This window comes from Passer domesticus, chromosome 2 (genome assembly GCF_036417665.1).
Source record: "Passer domesticus isolate bPasDom1 chromosome 2, bPasDom1.hap1, whole genome shotgun sequence".
Lineage (NCBI taxonomy): Eukaryota > Metazoa > Chordata > Aves > Passeriformes > Passeridae > Passer > Passer domesticus.
In genome coordinates this window covers 116,286,932-116,307,028 of record NC_087475.1, presented here as the reverse complement: position 1 = coordinate 116,307,028, position 20,097 = coordinate 116,286,932, and the positions used below count along the sequence as shown (strand labels likewise).

At 39.1% G+C, this 20,097-nt stretch overlaps 1 protein-coding gene and 1 long non-coding RNA gene across 2 annotated transcripts; one reads left to right on the top strand and one right to left on the bottom strand.

The window, feature by feature from the left end:
• Positions 1 to 790: 790 nt before the first annotated feature.
• On the bottom strand, positions 791 to 1,975 carry LOC135295144 (inositol 1,4,5-trisphosphate receptor-interacting protein-like 1). The gene has a single exon (XM_064411242.1). It carries the CDS (start codon positions 1,973 to 1,975, stop codon positions 791 to 793), a length of 1,185 nt encoding a protein of 394 aa, XP_064267312.1.
• Positions 1,976 to 5,015: 3,040 nt separating this feature from the next.
• On the top strand, positions 5,016 to 8,981 carry LOC135295621 (uncharacterized). Its single transcript, XR_010357752.1, has 2 exons — positions 5,016 to 5,521; positions 8,619 to 8,981. It is a non-coding gene; the product is annotated as an uncharacterized LOC135295621 (long non-coding RNA).
• Positions 8,982 to 20,097: the final 11,116 nt, after the last annotated feature.

Below are 20,097 nucleotides of genomic sequence, written 5' to 3'. Positions count from 1 at the left end.
ACGAACACAAGCAGGCACAACAGCAGTGCCTCTTTCTTGCTCCCTGCCCATTCAGAGTTTCCAGGGACTTTCAGGGCCCATGAGAAATGGCCAGCATGGCCTGAGAGTGCAAGGGAAACACAGGGAAAAATCATCGTTGTAGTCAACATGGTCTTTGTGGCTGCCACACCAGGGAGACCATTGAGAAGATCACTCTGGAGTGAGAATTTTGTGTCTTTTTTTAAAAAGGTGGTTTTTATAACAGTCTCTACTGCCAGCCAGTCACAAATTCACAACTAGCACAACTCACCAATCCAGCATGATTGATTAACTTCTAGAAGAGCTTGCAAAATCAAGATACTGGAATAATCCAGTTAAATAGTACATTCATTGAAAGAACAGCAAGGAAAGTTCATAATTGTTAAATACACTAACTAGAGGGTCTACATAGAAATAGTATAAAGGGTCTTAATACACATGGTAAATGTACTTGTTAAATGGTCTTTATAGTAAATTTTGTAAACTATCAGAGGTTAATATGTACAGGCTCTGTCCAGAGGCCCCACAAGCACAGCTCTGGAAACAAGCATCTTTTTCAATGGATCAGCAGTTTTTTGAGCCGATGCAGCAGGTGAATGTACTCCTGCGTGGCCTTCGCATGGGCATCCACATCGCTGGCCAGGTGCTGAAAGAGGTTCAGTGGTTAAGCCAGACACAAAGTGGAGGGCAAACAGATCTCCACAGGAAACCTTTTGTAGCCTATGACAAAGTGGTCCAGTTGTTTTGTCTTCAACGAGCCGTGGAGGTACTTCTAGATATCCATCAGCCGCTGCCCTAAATCCTTCCTGCGCCACTGAGTCAGGGGCACAGTGCTCAGGAGATGCATCACCACAGTCTCCAGGGCATAGCTGGAAAAACCTGCACCCGTTTGGCTGCCGGCGAGGAGCTGCAGGCACTTACAGTGCCAGCTGTCTGGGGGGGCCTGCCTGGAATTGTGCCTGAAGAATTTTGCCTCTACCACGGTATAAGTCTCCAGCCACGTTGTGTTTGCCATGCCTACTTGTGATGGCTGGCTGCCCACAAAGATGTCTGAGTCTCCTTGCTGCACTCCAAAGATCATCTCAGCCATGAGGCTTTCCTTGTCTTTGCTTAGCTGAAATTTACAGGAGCGGCTGGAAGGCTGCAACATTAAATGCCAGTGGCAGGACTGAGGCAAAAGCAGCCAGGCTACTCTCACAAAGTGACAGAACCACTGGACAGTTTTCTCCACATTTAGATAGGAGCCAGTGCGGAGGGTGTGGAGGAGGCTGGGCTTCTGTTTCCTTCTCAGCTCCTCCTCAGGGTGGTGGAGGAAACATAGCATGTCCTTCCCCAGCTGCTCCCTCATGCAAGTACACAGCAACTCCACACAGACACAGAAGCTCCTCTGGGGCATCCCCGCAGTGTCCAGCTGCAGGTGGAAGGTGTGTCCTGGAGGGGGACTCAGGGGTACAAGCACACGGTACACAGCATTGCGTGCACAGGGACTCCAGCCTTCAAAAGCACTGCCCACTCTGACAGATTCTTGTGGCATCAGGTAGAAACTGTTTGATAATCCTTGGCAGAAGATCTCCGTGAGTTTGCCCATCCGGTCAATTATCATTGAGCAACCTTGGTCCAGATTCTCAACAGGAAACAGGATGAGCTCATCTGAAACACTTCCAAGGTTATTTTTAACATTCTGGTGGTGGTCTTCTTCCACATTTCCATTGTTTCTTTCTACTTCTTTCCTTGCCACAACATTGTTGACTTTTTCCTCCTCCACCAAGTTGCTGTTGGAGCTCTCCTGCCCACTGTTATCTGGATGGCATCTAATTTTCTTGAGTCCAAACCACAGCACCAAGAGGAGGACAAGGATTCCAAGAACAGCCCAGAGCTGCCACCCAAGCAAGGCTCCCCATTCCCCACCGCTCTGCTCCAGGCTCTTCTGCTCCAGCCCCTGCATCAGCCAAGTCATCTGTTGTTCAGATATTCAGCACGCTGGTGTGCAAGAACCTGGCCAGGGACGCTGCTGGGACAAAGGGATGTGTCATACTATTTGCTGTTGTGCTCAGCAATAAAAGTTGGGGAAGAAAGGAAGGGATGGATGTTTGGATTGATGGCATTTGTCTTTCCCAGTCACCATTATATGTTATGAAGCCCTGCTTTCCTGGAGATGGGTGAGCACCTGACCATGGGAAGTGGTGACTTGTTTCCTTGTTTTGCTTTGCTTACACATGTTGCTTCTGCTTTACCTGCTAAACTCTGTTTTACTCAGCCTCAAACCACAACACCTGGCCACAGTACAACCGTTGAGGCTCTCATACAGATGTTTTCTCACATTATCACCATGACATGCGGACTTTGGGTAGCAACATACAGTTTAACACTATCACTTCAGTGGAAGAAAGGAACAAACTCCAATGAGTTTCAAGAACTAAGCAGCCAAGAGGTACAACATATTTTCTCTTCAGGCCAAATTATTTTTAAATTACCAAAGTAACTAATAATCAGCTCCTCTTTCAGGCTATTTATTATCATTACAAATCAAAATGAATAAGTTAAAAACAAGGAAGAGAGTACAAATGGAACAAGCAAGAAAAAGCAAGAGAAAGCAAAAGGCAACACTGAATTTGAAATAGGGTGAATAAAAAAATAGATGCTTTTTGCCTTCTCTTACAGCATTTAAACAGGCCCATACATAGCATTCTTTTACAATGAATCTTACAAATTGAGAGGATATGCTTTTAATTCTTCTAGATGGTGTGGGAGAGGAGCAGCAACTTTAGTGCTTTATTTCCTGACCCTATAAACACTCATGGATTTTGCTTGCTTTCAAGTGTGAAGGCCCACTGACACGCAGAGGGACTACTCAGAGGCTTAAATTTAAGCAGGTATGTAAGTGCTTGTGGAGCTAGGGCTTTTTTATATTTATTGACTGACAGGTTCATTGCCCTACAGGGAGTACTTCACAAGAGTACTTGCAGTGACTTTTTTCCTTTTGGAAAGCTCATTTTTGGTCTAGCCCTAGTTACAGCTCCACAGATTTATGCTGTGGGAAGACCTGGAGCAGTGCCACCAAAGGTAAGCTTTGGTCAAGGCTGTTGAATCAGTGGTGGCCTGGGTGAGGGCTGCAGGGACAGATTCCTCGCACTGTCAAAATATGTGTTACACGTATTACATGACACCCACAGCCCATCCTGAGAAATACCCTCCTGTCTGTGTTAGAAGAGGAGCTTCTGGGACAGCTTTGAAGACACCAGACAAAAAAGAAGTATGAGAATGGGTTAGAGTAGATGATGCTGATAATTGTATTGTTGATAGTTCTTTGGGGAGAGAACTTAAGGGCTACAAGAATTGCCCCAGGTTTAGCTTTGCAGAGAGGCTGACCTGCATGCTGGGTCTGGGGAGATCTTCACCACCACAACCCCTTCTACAGAGCTACATTTTGTGACTTTGGGCTGATACAAATAAGGAGGGAAATACGTCCCGGTTTTTACACAGTATTTGCTCATGTGATGTTTAGAAAAATCCCAGATTTCTTCTTAGTATTACCTTTATCTTTTGAGAGGATTTCCCCTCTTTTTTTGTGAAACCAGAATTTGTCCTCTTTTCAATAGGTCCTAGAATGCCACCTTCATACTGTGCTCCAAATGACATGCATTAAAAAATCCTGCCAGTTATTGAATTTGCATGTACATTTCCTCTTATTAATATTTTGCTGTTAGTCCACTCACTACCACTGACGGAATTTATTAATCCATTGAAGCCTGTTCCTGAACTTCTTTGGAGTAAAAATTATTCTATGCAACATATCAACTATAAAAAATAATGAAGACTTAAACAAGTCTGATTTATAGAAGAAGGTGTTGTATTTCTCTTTGGTAAAAATCTAAAATCAGACAGTCTACGAGAAATTGTATGTAAAGCAGACTGATCTTATATCCAGTGTTTGATCTTTTGGCATGAATATTTGTGTTAATTGTACATTCACCCCATAAAGTTCATTCTTTCCTAACTAGATTAGAGTGATATGAGAAATGCTCCTATAAAAATAACACCTTTTTATTATTGAATGATCTGCTAATATAGCTACAGTAAAAGATAGTCAACCTTTTCATTATAAATATAAACCTCTATTTGCAGGAACTTTAAACTCTGCTATAAATACTCATTTCAGGCTAACATTTGGAATGTAAAACTGTATCCAAACAAACAAAGCTATTTATTATTAAATTGTTTTAGCCATTTGAATACATCTTAGTAGAAATAGTTGCATGGGGGAGTTTTGTTTCTCATTTTCTTTTTTTTACTCTGATATTCTTAGAGTATGAGAAACTGGGAAGAAAAGAAGGTGCTGGGGCTGGACAGCTGGGTAGTGTTTCCTGCTGGCGCCAAGTCACTTCTCTTCATTGTCTGGTTCTCCTCAGGCCAGGCTGAGTTCAAGGGTCATTTTGTCTTTGGGTTTTTTCAGGTTTGGTGGGCTTTTCCAACCACTGGATTTCTGGTATAGTCTTCCCAAGGCACAGTAATGTCATACTTGAAAAACTACTTCTGACACCCTGTCAAATTTTTCTTATGAAATGGAAAGTTGTTAAGTCCCTTCTGCTCCCATGAGCTCCTCAAAGATTTGAACTCTGAACTTAAGTGTGTGTGAGATCCTTACTGGTAAAGTTTGAGATGGGATAATCTTGGCATCAGACTAGTAAGACTTCCCAAGCTCATCACATCCTTTGGCCAGTGCTGAAATGTAACATCTTTCTGAACATTAGTATAGTTTTCTCACTCTTTTTTTTTTTTTAATAGTTGTTTCAGACATATTTCAGCTTGTGTTTCATGATCATTTTAGACTGCCCTGGACAGCAGCTCTTGCTGAAAGTAGTTAGTTGTGTCACTTGTCCTTCCTATGCTGGGAGCTTCTGCAGTTCCTGTGTTTGCATAGTCAAGTAAACCCAGAAATATGCATGGGTGTGAGTGGGGTTTGGGACAGACAAACTCCCTTTCCAACGCATCAAGTGGCCCACAGGGATGATGCTCATGCTCAGCAAGGCACTGGGAAAATCAGACTGTCCCCCTCTAACCTTTCCTGGTTTGTTTCACATGGAACAGTAAAACTGCAGCAAATGATGCTTAAAAGACTAATTGAAAAACTTCCAGTGAGTGACTACCATTCCTTGCAGACTGCTTAAAAGGGTTTTCTGAAGTTTCTGTTTCCTTGGAGTATCCATAGGCATAAAATGCCATGAGGTCCAGGTGCCCACAGGGAAAAAAAAGCCCCATCACCAGGACAACACTGAGAAAATTGCAAATCTTTATTCTAGGAGGAACAAAGGCTAGATAGCAATGGGCCTGTCTGTGCTTGACAGCACTGCAGACAGCCTTGGTCAGCCAAAAGCCTGTGCATGTGCATCTGGAGGAGGGGGAATGAGCAGGTGTTCTTGATCACTCATAGCCTGGAAATGCATGAGCTGAGAGGAGACCAAGAGCACACAAACCCTCAGACTGCAAACCAAATCACAATTGGGTGGGCTCGTAGGCTTTGTTGCTTTTTAATGATGATTTGCAGGGCCCGGCAGTGGCAAACAGAGCAAGTAGTTGGTAACATCAGAAACGAGCGTGTGGGGGATTTCTGTGGTTGCTAAGAGCAACCTGCTCTAGCAGGAGATGTTTTATTATGCTCAAAGGTTTATTCTGAAAGCTCCAGGGTTTATAAATTGAAAAGTGAAACAACACAAGAAAAGCCCCTGTGCCATTTTACAATTAGCTGTAGAATTTCTGAGGCCTTGCTTCCACCTGTGCCTGCTGAGCTGGTCTCGCCGGGCCTTGGCCTTTCCTCAAGGCGTGGCCATGCCTCAGCTGTGCCAGCACACTTCTCACATCCAGGAGAGTGAAGGCAGCACTGACGTTAGAGGGACATTCTTGCTGGCTGCTATCAGCCCTTACACCCTCTTAATTATGTTTTTCTCTCCAGCTTATTCATGAGATTCCAATACTACTTTTTTTTTTTTTCCCTGAAAGCTGTATGAGTTCTTATTCCTCTGTCTCCTTCCCACTCAGTCTCTGTGTCCATCTGGCTTCACTATTTTGTTCTCCTAACTTTCTTATCTGGTGTCCAACTTTACCAGGACTTCTTTAGTGGAAACTGCAGACTCCTTCCTCAATGCCACCAAGGGGGAAAAGAAAATATGATGATGGTTAATTCAGCATGAGTGACATAAAGGCTGCAGGGCCTTGAATACATGTGACTATTGGTGGAGAAGTAAAGGCTATGTTAAATAAATCTGAGACATTTAAAAGATTTGGGGGTTGGTTTTTTCTTACTCCTCTTTTTTTTTTTTTTTTCTTCTCAGTTATTGATAAAAGCTAGATATGGAAACATAGAACAGCTAAAGAATATTTGGTTTATTTTGAGGAAAAAAAGCAACAACAATGCAATTGTTAACAAAAAAACACCTTTGTAATTTTGTTCAAAATTACGTTCTCTTTGATACTTTAGAAAAAGAAAAAGCAAAAATACTGTCATGAAGGGTAAGCATTCTAAATTTCAGACTTGGTCTATGCACCTTTATGATCAGCCTAGCTCACATGAACTCGTGTTGCATATGGGTAAGGCTTATTATGTTATATTTGAATTTATCATCAAGTAAATGAGACAGGGAGTTATTCATGGGACCACCCTGTTTAAGCCATTTCTTGTCTTAAGAAAACCAAACCAATGTATTCCCACAAGTATTGAATGCACGCTGCTGCTTTGGCTGCAGTAAAAGACCACCTCTGTTAAGCAGTGATTTATTTTTTCTGTTGGTCTCTTGGGTGACCACTGATGGCAGATTTTCTTGTGTTTCCTATGGCAGAAGCAATATGTTCTGAAATATTTTGATTATGTTTAAAGTATATGTATGAAAATGTGATATATGGTAAAGTAATGTGTGGCAAAAAATAATATTGATATGCGTATTGGATATATCAAGAGGAAATGTGGAAGATATTTTCATAAGCATATGTTCTACTTTATTTGGGAAAGGAATATTGGAAGGCATGGAACACTTATGAAAATGTATAGAAGCCTTTTATAGACTGTTGAAGCAATTTTTCTGATAAATGTTTGGAAAATATCCAAAAGTGTTATGGTACATAAAGAAAGCAATATGTAACATTTTTTTAAATGATTCTTAATATGCTTAATTTATGTTCATTTACTTTAGAATATATTGGAACCATATTTCATAAATATTAAACTTATTTTGTGCTGCCTATGCACACTATTGAAATTCACTTGATCTTCATGAGGTACATAAATGTATCTCTCCTAATTTATAAATGTATGTGAAATATGCAGTACATATATTTGGACAGAAAAGGACACATTTATACAGATTTTTACTAGTGTATCTTGTGCACAGGACAGCACTGACAGAGTAAATCATGCTTTAATATGCCCATGGAAGCTTTACAGGTTCATGCATATACCTGCATTCCTCTACACAGGCCATAGTTATAAGCAGTATTTTCGCAAATTATATCTATCCTTTTTTTGGTTTTGTAAGAGTCTTGGAGAAAATTTGCTGAAGAGAAAAATGTCTTCCTACTAAACAAGGACACAGGAAAATAAAAGTCTCTTTCTCTTCAAAACCATTACTTAAATTTTCTTTTCATTTTTACAAGCACCTTAAAAGTAGATCTTCTCTGTTGACAGATCAATGCCAAATTTCATCTGTGGTACTAAAGGCAGAAAGCTCTTCTGATGATGATTTTTTGACACCTCTCTCATTCAAAGAGTGTACTGATGGCATTAGATTAGTACTTCCTCTGATCCTTAAATTTATAGAAACCTTCTCCAAGTTGCCATTTTGCTTTGTGCTGCTATATGAAATTACATGGGGTTAAATTTCCGTGGAGTTTCCCTCTGTTAAGCTTGAGAATTGTTTTGGTTTGTTTCTATAAGAGACACTATTCTAAGACCAATAGAAAATTGCAGTGGCAGCTTTCCAGAGCCTGAGGAAGACATCTCATTTGATACTCATTTGCACGATGTATTCATGCCTTTCTGTTAGAGTCACTTAGACCAGAACACTTAAAAGACTAAAATACACTAACAAATGAAAAATTTAGGTCCAGGTCTACTTTCTTATTCTCCTTTTTTCTCATTTTTTTCTGTCCAACCAGCTCTTGTTTTTCTCTTTCTATGTCACATGTTTCTACTTTTAAATTAGAGCACCCTTTCATCCTTTTTAAATCCAGAAAGAGAAACTTTAAAGAAGTGTTAGCAGGAAAGAAACTTACAAGAAATTTTGCGGTTGGCCTTTGCATCTGATATTAGAATATGAACTCATTATTTGGGTTGCTTCAAATTAATAAGGAAAGGGAAAGGGAAAGGGAAAGGGAAAGGGAAAGGGAAAGGGAAAGGGAAAGGGAAAGGGAAAGGGAAAGGGAAAGGGAAAGGGAAAGGGAAAGGGAAAAGAAGGGTCCTTACTTCAGATTTCAGTACTTCATAAAAATATATTTTAAAGTTTCCTGGGTGATTTCACAGGAAGTTTTCTGAGAGTTGCTAAAACAGCACCTTTAGGAGCCTTGATTTCCTAATCTGATAGAAGTTCTTTTTGAAATTTGTTTCATCCCAGAAATGTTAACCTTTCTTGAAACTTGAGAGTGCTCCTGGGAACAGAGAAATGCCAGGGATGCTCAAGATGGATATTCTCAAAGCCCAGCCTCTGCCTAGAAAGGCCAGCCTTCTCCTACCCTCTGCTGCTGATGGAGTGACTGAGTCTGCTCCAGGGTTGATGCAGAGATCCCAGGACTGGTATTCTCACTTACCCTTTGGAGGACACGCCTGTCCGTAGTGACTACAGGAGGAAGCTTGGCACGATAGAACCTTCCAAGTCTTTGTGATCCCCTTTCTGGCATACATGGAGGCAAGGACTTCAAAGGGTCAGAAAAACAGGTTTAAAAAGAGAGAATTTTCCAATGTTAAGTGTTTTATTTAACTAGTCTTGGGAAACTCTTTTTTTCCTTCATTTCTCAACTAAAGCATAATTGCTTGTATCAAGAATGTTTGTTGGATTTTTTTCCCCCTGTTTTATAGAATATTATTGTAAATTAAATTTCAAGTTAGTGTTTGAACCTAAGAAATAGCTGAAGACAGTTTAATCATAATGAGTCTTATACAAATTAAAAAAGAGAGGTTTTCTCTAAATTAGAAAGGTAAAGATCAATATTCTTGAGAGAAGTCCTATCAAAGGATGAAGTTTCTAAAAAGGTGTGCTTTGATTATTATCATAATCAAATTCCCTCAATCATAGCAGGTACACAGTACCCTTGAAAATCTGGATGGATTTGAGTACGTATTTCTTTTAAATTTTATTTGAATATATTTTCTGTGTTCAGAGAAAGGCAAAGGAACTGGGGAGGGATCTGGAGAGCAACTCTGATAAGGAGTAGCAGAGGCAGCTGAGGGCGTTCAGCCTGGAGAAGATGAGGCTCAGGGAGATTATCACTCTCTACAACTCCCTGGTACGAGAGTGTAGCCAGGTAGGGGTTGGTCCTTTCTCCCAGGTAACCAGTGAGAGGACAAGAGAAAAAGTTATTAATTGCACCAGGAGAGGTTTAGATCATATAGTAAAACCTTCTTCCCAGAAAGGTATGTCTAGCACGGGAACAGGCTGCCCAGGGAAGTGGTGGAGTAACCATCCCCAGAGGAATTTAAAAGACATGTAGATGAGGCACTAAAGGACATGGTTTAATGGTGAGTGCAGTGGTGGTGCTGGGTTGATGGCTGGACTTGATGATTTTAGAGGTCTTTTCAAACTTAAAAATTCAATAATTCCATTGTTTTTTTTTTCTTTTAGAGCTATGTTTTTTATATGAAAAAAATTATTATGTTATCCATTTAACTGCATACCTGGTGCTATAGCAACACAAATAGCAATGCTGCAGCCTTTTTATCTAGCTTGCAAGGAATACAGACTTGTACCTTATTTCAAAATAGTGGGGGAAATGTCTAGAGCTAAATCACTGAGCCGCTTGGTTTTCTGGGGGTTGTAAGAATGGGCTAGCCAGACATTTTATGTCACCATTTTCTCCTGAAAAGATGAAGATGCTCTTTAAGTACAAAGGTCACTGCAATTTCTTGTTGCACCATAAACTCATCCTGGCACAAGCATCTGATCTGTTGTGTGTGTTGAAAAGAAGCATCTCTCACTGTGAGAGGCTCACCCAAGACTTCAGGCCACAAAAGTAACTTCTGTCTTCCATCAGCATGGAGGGACTTTGTGTTCTCACTGCAGTCCTTGGGATCCAAGGAATTCCTTTGCTCTTCAGCTTCAATAACACACATACCTATTTTCATACACTCCCCCAGACTGTGAGTTATGCTGCCCTTTGCCATAAGCCTGAGGCATCAACTGGCCTTGCATCCTGGCTTTTCTATAGTGCCGGAGGCTTTATAAAGATCTTGATAACTAGTTGGGTTTTTTTTTTTCCAGAACATAAGTCATATATATTCTTATTTAAATTATAAATCCCTAATGGAGAAGTGAACCCAGAGGCAGTCAGCTAGGAAAGATAGAGGAAAAACATCTACAGGTAAGACTAGAAGACAGAAAAGGGGTTATCATACAGCTGGATGAAAAAGTGACAGACAAGGTGCTCTTGGCACATTACATTTCCTATGAATAAAAATATTGCCCTTTAGAAACTTTTGAACGTGTTTTAGAACATTTGTAACCCTACAGAGCAGTGACACTACCAGAAATGCCTTAAATGTTCTACATCAATTTCTCAAACCACTATTATAGTGGCGTTATTTGGCAGGCAAACGCTGACTAATCTACTTTGTAGTGGATCAGTGAGCAAGCCCCTTTTTTAAGCTGCCTTAACTGTGTTCAATATTTGATCCTTTGTGTTCTTATTAAAAAATAATGGCAATAATTCTATACATTCAATATTTTATATAAAATAATAGAAAAATAATATTGAATTCTTAATCTCATAACGAATTAATATCTTTTATTAAGTCTTTTGACACTTACAGCTCTGGAAACCTGTGCACAGGAATCAATTATGCTTTTGAAAAGCCAAATTGAGAGTTGTATTTGTTTTTATAAGAAGAAAAAGGTCATTTGGACCATGGATATTGGAAGTAAGTTTTCAAGAGGTTCTGCTTTGTAGGATGGTCAGCACTTTCTAATGAATTTATAAAAGCAATTGACTTGTATTTGTGTATTGGCTTTAATATTTTTAAATACAGAATAACAGAATTCTAGGATTAGTCTTACACAAAATTAGTGAAGGCAGGCAGGCTATTTTCCTTAAGATACTTCCATAGCATTAGTAGATTCACTCTTTGTTATCACCATAAAATAAAAGTGATATAAATGTAATGTTGATTTCTAGAATGAGGTGCACAAAGTATGACATGAAACACAATGAAAGTAGTTGGCAAGTGCTTATTGCCAACTATAGGTGACAGCTCAGCAACAAAAGGGCAGGATTAAAAGTTAATTAAGAGGCGTTGTTTTTCTGACATAGGAATATTCTTTTTTTTTTTTCAAATCAAGGAAATTATAAATGCAGTACATTACTAGACTGCTTGTTAGAATGTTTGTGTTAGCAATAGAGGATTTACCTTATATTTTCTAGCTTTTTACACAGAATCATGCAATATTTCCCATAACAGAGGAAGCAGTGTTCATGTGGAAGTTTTAAAGAGCTCTTTGGTACAAAAGAACCAAGAGAACTTTTGGTACCAAGTACCAAAAACCCTATATTTATTTTGGAGGTTTTTTTGCTGTTCCTTTCTAATTATAGCCAGGGAATAAACAAAAACTGCAACTACTTGAGTAAAAAAAGATTGTGAAACACTGGTTTTGATTGGCGTGAAGGCTCACTTTTGCTCCCATGAGGTTTTTAGTCCCTCAGCGGTGGAAAGGAGTTAATCATCAGTGTAACGGCATGATGTTACCTCTTCATGGACTTCTTCCTAGATGCATGTGAAAAAGTTGTCTGTTACTTCCATGGAATGTGACTTTGACTCCCTATAAATTGTTGGAAGTGGCTCTAGCTTTATTCCTGCTGTAGGATATAAAAACTTCTACTGCCTGCCTTTGCAAATTTCCACCTAAATAAAATCATCAGGCGTGTCCTTCATGGTGCATTGAATTTGTAACCTCAACAGATGTGATTGTGCCAGGATAAGTACTGCCCTTGCTTGGAGGCATGTGAGCTGTGACCACTGATACAACGTGGTACTTGTTTATGGGGGTGGGATGGAATATGTTGGAGGCAGATCTTCAGAAACTTTTTTAAAAGCATTAGATGTAGACCAACCCAGCAGTTTTGCAGGATGCTTCTTTTGGCTGAGGAGCAATGAGAGAGGGAGAGAAGAGTTAAGAAGTGAAAAATTTGGTTTCTTGAAGGTTTAATTTAGGTATCTCTAAGGTAACAAAAAGAAAATGAGCAAAGAGAGGAAATAGGCAGCTGTGACATGTAGTCTGTGAGGTTCCTTCTCTGTCTCTGTTCCTTGGCTGGTGCAGATCAGAATAGCTCATTTGCAGCTGTTAAAATTACAGCAATGGGATTTGGTTCTGGACCAAATCCCAAAATCCTTTGCAAAAAGGGTTTGATGGGCTTCATCCATCAGGGATCTTTTCAAGTTCATAGCCAAGAAGAAGAGGCATCTGCAGTAGAACCTCTGACTGATCAAACCACCCCTGGATGAGGTCACGGACCTACTCAAAGCCCTGCTCTGAGTTATCACCATGGAGAAGCTTTGCAGCCTCAGGTGAGAGCCCTGGTCAGCCAAGCTGCTAAATTATTTCTGTGGTTTGAGGCATTCTTTCCATGAAATTGATTTAGTTTCATTTCAAAGTATAGTATGAAAAAGAGAATATTTCAACAGTAACCTTCTGACCAGCATTAGTATCAATAAAACCACTTTCTCTTGTTTTCTTACTCTGTGATGTGCCTTTGTCATCGTCTATGTTTCTTTTCACTTTGTACTTCATATTTTATATTTCTGGCAATCTTTTTCCCTCTTTTTCTGTAACTACTCATGTATCTTTAGTAAGAGAATGTAAGAACAGATTGATTTGCCACAATCCTCTTTGGCATTGCACTGTATTTTTTTTCAAGTCTGTGAAAAGGACCAGGGAACTCCTTTGTGTCTAAATTATTTATATGAAACCAAATAGAATACAGTGGAGGTATAATCTTTTATTAATAAACCTCTTAGATACTGCCCTGCTGCAGATGAATTCTGCTAGAGAGGAAATGTCTGTGACAGCCTTAGAATGGCAAGTACCAGAGGAACTGTTCTGGGAGATGAAGCCCATCAGCTTGACGGATGTTTTCTAATGCCACACATGACTGAGGGCAGGACCTTTGGAAACATCACCTACTAGAATTTCTCCTTTCAAATGTTTTCAAATGAGGTTACTTGAAAAGCAGTGGTACATTTTGTAAATGGTAAAGAGCTAAGAAAAATACAATTCAGTCTTCTCTCTAGTGCTCCTCAGCATTTTTCATCTCAAAATGCTTTTGGAATGCACTTTTTCATTCAATTGTACTTTTGTACTTTTTCATTCATCACCTTGAAAAGAATAAGTATATATAGAGTTCACCTCACTCTCAAACATCCACACTGCAGCAGCATGGATCATAGAGTCACAGAATCATAGTACCCTGGAATCACGGAATGATTTGGGTTGTAAAGGACATTAAAGATCATCTTGTTCCAACCTCCCTGTCATGGGAAGGACACTGTCCACTAGACCAGCTTGCTCAAACCCCCATCCCACTTGGCCTCAAACACTTACAGGGGTGGGGCAGCCACGATTTCTCTCATATCCAAACAATCATATTGCTGCCCAGGGTGAAGGGCACCTTGAAAATTGCTCTGGTCCAACCTTTCATGGGAAAGGGAGCCTACAGCAGAATGTCTGGCACCCTGTCCAGTCACATCTTGAACACCACCAGAGAGAGGGACTCTGACACATCTCTGTGGAGGTTGTCCCAGTGAGTTCTTACTGTAAAATATTTCTTTCCTATTTCAAGATGAAACCTCACCCAGTGCAACGTGTCCTTTTCTTCTCCATATGACACCGTCTGTGGAGATATTCTCTCCATTTTTTGTATTTATTTAAACATGACCTTTAAGCATGATTCTTCTTTTGAATAAAATCACAGTATGCACTAATTATGTCAGCTAATCTCCTATTAAGATGTTGACTAGAGGTAAGGCTATGATTCAGATTTTATGAGATTAATTTCCAAAATGAATGACCATCTTTTTCACCTAGCTACATATAAATTATCAGTAACTAAAATCTATTTTGAAGTGAGACTGGATGAGAAATCTAGGAACCTTTAATTTAAGCAAAAACTTTTTCCTATTTTTTTAATCTATTTGGTTATTTGACCCAGATCTTCCAATAGCACACTCCTTAATATCAATTTTTGATTTTGAGGTAGTTTAGAGAATAGAGCAAATCTGTTTGTATTTCAACCTCTCCTTTCCTCTGGAAAATAAGTTCTGTTCAAAATACCTGATATTTCTTCACATCTGGACACTCTAAATCCCAAAGCTAGAATGTTACATATAAAGTAATTTGTGGTTTTAAACTTTGGTTTCCACTCTCCCATATAAATGCAAATAAAATGTTTTCTATTAGAATAACTCTGCCTCCTGCTTTTTTAATGGAGGTATTGGAGACTACAAAGTAGAGTAGAAACCATTTTGATAATACTGCATCTTCTCTCTGAGCGCCAATCTAAATATTTCCATCTGTCAGATTTTTATTTAATATTCTGAATAAGTAAGTTGCAGGAAAAAGGGAACAGTCATTTTTTATTACACTTTATTTTGCCAGGTTTTGGTGGTCTTACAGTTTCTTTTTGGATTGCAGAAATGTGCATGTGAAGATTTTTATAGTCCTTTCCTCTGCCAAGATATCTCCTAGAAATCCAAAGATGCCATTTTCAAATGTTCATAAACAAACATATTTGATAAAATTAAAAAAAAAAGAAAGAAAAGAAAAGAAGGATAAAATCCAGCCTTCTCCAAACACAAATTCAAATCTCTGCTGAAGTGGAAGGAAATAAACAAAAACAACCAGGACACTCTCATTATCAAATTTGTTGTCTTGACTTCAGTCTGGAATGCTACTGCCACCTCTGATATTGTCTCAATGAATATTGTGCATACAATGGCTCCCAGGTTAGCCAGCAAAAAGTTAAATTCCTGTGACACTTGCTGGGAGAGAAAGGAAAATTATGACCAAGCAGTGCCAAGAAACTGAAAGGTCAAAATATCACATGAAAAAGCAAGCTTCAATTTTAAAACCCTACTTTCTAGTGAACCTAGCTAACGCTGCTCTTGGTGAGGATCCACCTTTATGAACTGTTTTATAGTTCATGTGATTCAGCCATAAGCAATTGCCTGAGTTAAAGACTTGATGTGCAAGGTTATAGTTGAGTGGTTTAGGCTGGTTGTTTTTTTTTCAAAAAGTCCTTATATCCAGAGGAGGAAAGAAACAAAAATCTCTGCTTTTATTGTTTAATTCTAATTTTCATACAATAAAATATTTCCTACATTTTTAAAATTATTTTATCTCTCTTCTCTAAGATGTCCCAAATGTCAAGTAATACAATATGTAATACACAAAGGAATATCAAATGTCCACAAATCAAAGCCTGCCATCTCATCCAAGGTCTGCTTAGGAGTAAAATTTAGGAAAATAGAGAGAAATCTCCCAGCATGTCCTATATGAGAGTCCAAACCCCATGAACTCTGTAATGAAAAGTAAATAAATGACTCTGTCCTTCACTGCCAAGCTGTTAATCCATAATGTGGAGTTGGTCTCTGTTGCTGTCAGCAGAGATATATAAATCATATCAAACAAAACAAGAACCAAGCTGACCCTTTACCCCTTCCTTAAGCCAAATGCAAGCATTTATAATGCCTAAAAACTTTTCTCCTTCTTTTGTTTCCCCCTTTTCACATGTCTCTCACTTGCTGGTTTCTCCTGGAATTATAAGAGTAAGTGTGTGGCAGTCTGTTTCAAGTGTTCTACAGGGAATTTCAACCCAATTTCCTAAGCCAAAGAGATCTCATCAACACCAACCCACCTACATCTTGGTCCTTCCTAAAATCACGGCTCCTACTGCTCAGGACTTCTGGGAAGAGGAATGCATGGAGAAAGCAACTCTGCAAATGCATGATCACACAGCCAGGGACGACACAGAAGAAAATCTACTCTGGAGAGGGAAAGGGAGAGGGAAAGGTGGCTTTTCAGGAAAATGCAGAGAGACCAGACCAAGGAGACTAGGATAGGAAACACAAGCTGAAAGAGTTCATGGGAAAGAAGACTAATGAAACACATGAAGGCTGAGCCTTTAATAGGTCTCAGGGTTAAAACACTTTAAAGTCAAAGGAAATGAATTCAGCTGGTTTATGTATCAATGAAAGAAGTTCCTTTATGTCTTACCTAAATTTAATTTATTCAATGAGCAAAATATTCAGTGACTTCCATGTTAGTTGGACAGTGCCCTAAGTGAAAAGAGGCATGAAATTAACTGAATTTTGACACTTGTAAAGCTCCTGCAGAGCTCATATCAGGATCAAAGCCTAAAACTATAATTGTGTTACTTGTTAAAATAATTGAACAAATATTGAGAGAAAAATAACTAAATCCAGGGCAGTAATGCCAAGAGCCATAAATGACATGAGTTTATGAAGAACAGATCTTGCCTGACAAACCAGATTGCTTTTTCTAATAGAGTTACAAAGGATAAAATTCTGCTGTTTGTGAGAAAACCACAAAGTATCTTCCTGGTATAAATTATCTATGTCAATAACAGCCCTAAATACTGATCTACAATTAGCAGATGAAGGGAGAGTAGCAGTTTGATGCTGTGCCTCGTAACATTTTTTTGATCAAGGGTAAATATCTAGAGTTTTGTGGTGTAGGAGCCAGTGTATCACTGGCGATTTCCAGTTTGATTTGTACATGGTTCTTTCCCATGAATCACTGTCCTGGGTGAAGCACCATAACTACCAAAAAGCAGCAGCAAAGTACAGCTCCATTCATGGAGCTTGGAGTGCTCTGTCAACAGCATGGCTGGATTCAGTCAGGGCTGCAAAATATAGACAATTGCTTAAGGGAAGTTCCTGGGAATCCTTAGACTTAGTTATAAGGTATTGGGAATGAAATAATTATGTTGTGAAAGTGAGTATTTCCAGGTAAAATGAGGAAGTGGTTTGAGGATAGGATTTAAGTGTGTAAGAACCAAAACTGTTGGCCTGCACTTGCTAGGTGAAAAGGTGGGAGAAATACTGACTCGGCTACTCAAGAGCCAAGTGAAAATTCTTCATGTCACAAACCAGGCTGGTCAACAGACCATCTAACAATGCAGAGCTCCAGCTCTCACTTGGAGAAGAATATAAATCCTTGAAGATATGCATGAAATCAGATGGAAAAGGATAAAGCAATCAAATCCAGGAAAAATGTATCATGCTGTGCATGGTAGATAAAGGTCAAAATACCTATAGCAATAGAGCTGTATCCATATCTATTCTCAAGTTTTTGAGGAAGGAGCAACCAAAAAATCCACCAAGATATACAGTGTGAAACTGAGAGAAAGGAAAATGTAAGACACTGTCTGAAAGAAGTTTGTGAAACAGAGCAGTTTGCTGGGTGGACCAGGTTATTTTATGCATAATAACTGATTTGACCTGCATAAAGGTAACACATGTGACACCCCCTCTAAGGGCAGCAGAGATCCCACAGCAGCATTCAACATGCAGTAATCCCTAACTCAGCCTGGAGATTCTCATATTGCTTCTTTATCCCTGTCTGGTACAACAAATGGTTTAGGGATTGAGCTAGGAATGGATAATTCTGGTATTTAATGTTTGCAACTGCGTGAAAGTCTTGGGCTTTTTTTTCTCTGATAACTTTTTCAGGATTTTTAGGGATTAAAAATCCTTATTTAGTCTGGAAGTCCAGTAGAGAATCAACAGAAATATTTGCATATTTTTTGCCCATGTGAGTGCATTATAGCTCCAGAGATTTTATTTTCTCCTTGTTTTTCAGCTGGTCTAAATTATCATTGTACTGTTGAAATCAACTGTTTTTAAGCACCTGCTACTTCTAGATGTCCAATATTTGTCAGGTTGTTTCCTGTTGCCAGTGCCAAGAAAGAAAAAGGGATCATTTGCTAGTCCTTTTGATGACATGGAGTGAGAAAATGAAAACCATTATATACTGCCTTATAAGATCTCTAAAACTCAGGTGTGGAGGAGAAGTCAGCTATTTCTAGTGGGGAATATAAGCTTCCATGTGGAGTTCTCTGATAATCCAGAACATATACTAGACAGAAAGAGAGCAGGAGCCTCCATCCCATCCATACAGCCATTGTGTTTGGCTTGCAACACTCGGAATCAAGTGGAAAGCCAGCATGGAGTGGGAAAAAGTATCACTTTTCCATATCCTTTTATAAGTGATGCTTTGCAGTAAATTGCTTTCTGTTTAATTTGGTTTATGCAAACAACACTGCCTTTGGTGAGGCAGCAGGACTTCTGAAATCTTCAGCATGAGCAGGATCAGCCTGTGCACTTCCTTGTTGCCTTGGAGTATCTGGAGGACTGCCCTTTGTGGATAGTCCTCATGCATGCATCTAGTTACCCTCACAACCAGTGGAGACTTTACATTGGTCAATAATGAGATTTGCTTCTGAACAGATTACTTGAAACACTAAAATAAAAATAATTTTGGCTGAATTTTGTTGCTACAAAGCAAAAAAAGTAGCAATCGTTAATGTTTCATAAACTCCAGCTTTTCATCATCTTAACTACACTGAATTTCAGAAATATTATGATCTGTGGTGTATAAGATCATATTTAACAAAAGAATAAAAAACCTCTTTGTTCGCAGAGTGTACTGTCTTGTGTTAAGGTTTGGTGAGTAGGATATACCCAAAATGATTGTTCAATTATATCTTAGATTAGCTCATTCAGTAATGAGATAAACAAGCTGTCTGGCAGAATGGGCTTTGGCTGACAAGGAAATAGGTGAATAAAAAAAAAAAAAAAAGAGGCTTTAATCACATTTATTTCTTGAGTCACAATGAAACATTAATATTATATTCTAGACCAATCAGTCACACTGATTTTGTGGACATATGTTAATGAACATGCAAAAAAAAAAAGGAATGCAAAAAATTCTTAACATCAAGCAAGAAAAACTTGTGAGTTTAATGATCTGGAAAAAAATATAAGAACATTAATTTCTATATTGACATTCTATATTCATATTCTATATTCATGTTTCTATATGGTTCGCAACCATATCTTTAGAACAACAAGGATGTTAAATTGCTGGAGCTTTTTCTGAAATATTAAAAACTGAAATTCTATACCAAGCTGATGCCAGCCCTTACTCTGTGAATAAAAGTCTCCTCTCAGGAGCAGTTTTAATTCTATCTCTTGTGAGCCCTCACACCTAACTGTATTTCATGCAGTGACTTTGAAGAGAGCAGAGTTCTGGCCTCTGAAGGCAGTGGAAATATTCCTGTAAATTTCAGAGCCATCAGAAGTAGCCTCATAAAGAGCATGTGCAAGAAATTTTTCTTTCCAGGAGTTGTGACAGCTATGCATAGATGCCATGTTCATTCACCAATAAACTCCTCGTTCTTGAACAACTTCAGGGAGCTTGGAAAGGTAAGAGGGGGTAAGCTGTACTCCCAAGGAGTTCTAATTACCTGCCCCAGGTGCTTCAGATCTGCTTTGGCCATGCTCTGCCTTTGCTGAGTGCATCAAGTCTGACCTTGCATGCTCCAGGAGGGAGACAGCAGGTAACTGGAATATCAAGTACATACCTTTTTTTTTTAAAAAAAAAAAAAAACAAGTGTGTCTCTTTAATGGCTGTTACTGGTGATCAACATACATATGCAAGGTTATCTGGAGGACTCGTCCTAAGCCTTACTCTGCTGTTCCCTGCTGTGCCAAGCCAGCAGGAATATTCCCCTGGGAAGGATGGAGGTGTATGTGTCTGCATATTTATACATATCTAAGGGTCAGACTCCAGCTTTGATCTTACTGACCCT

Excerpts from the sequence above, each read along its gene's own strand:
- LOC135295144 (XM_064411242.1), bottom strand. The coding sequence starts at position 1,975 with ATGACTTGGCTGATGCAGGGGCTGGAGCAGAAGAGCCTGGAGCAGAGC.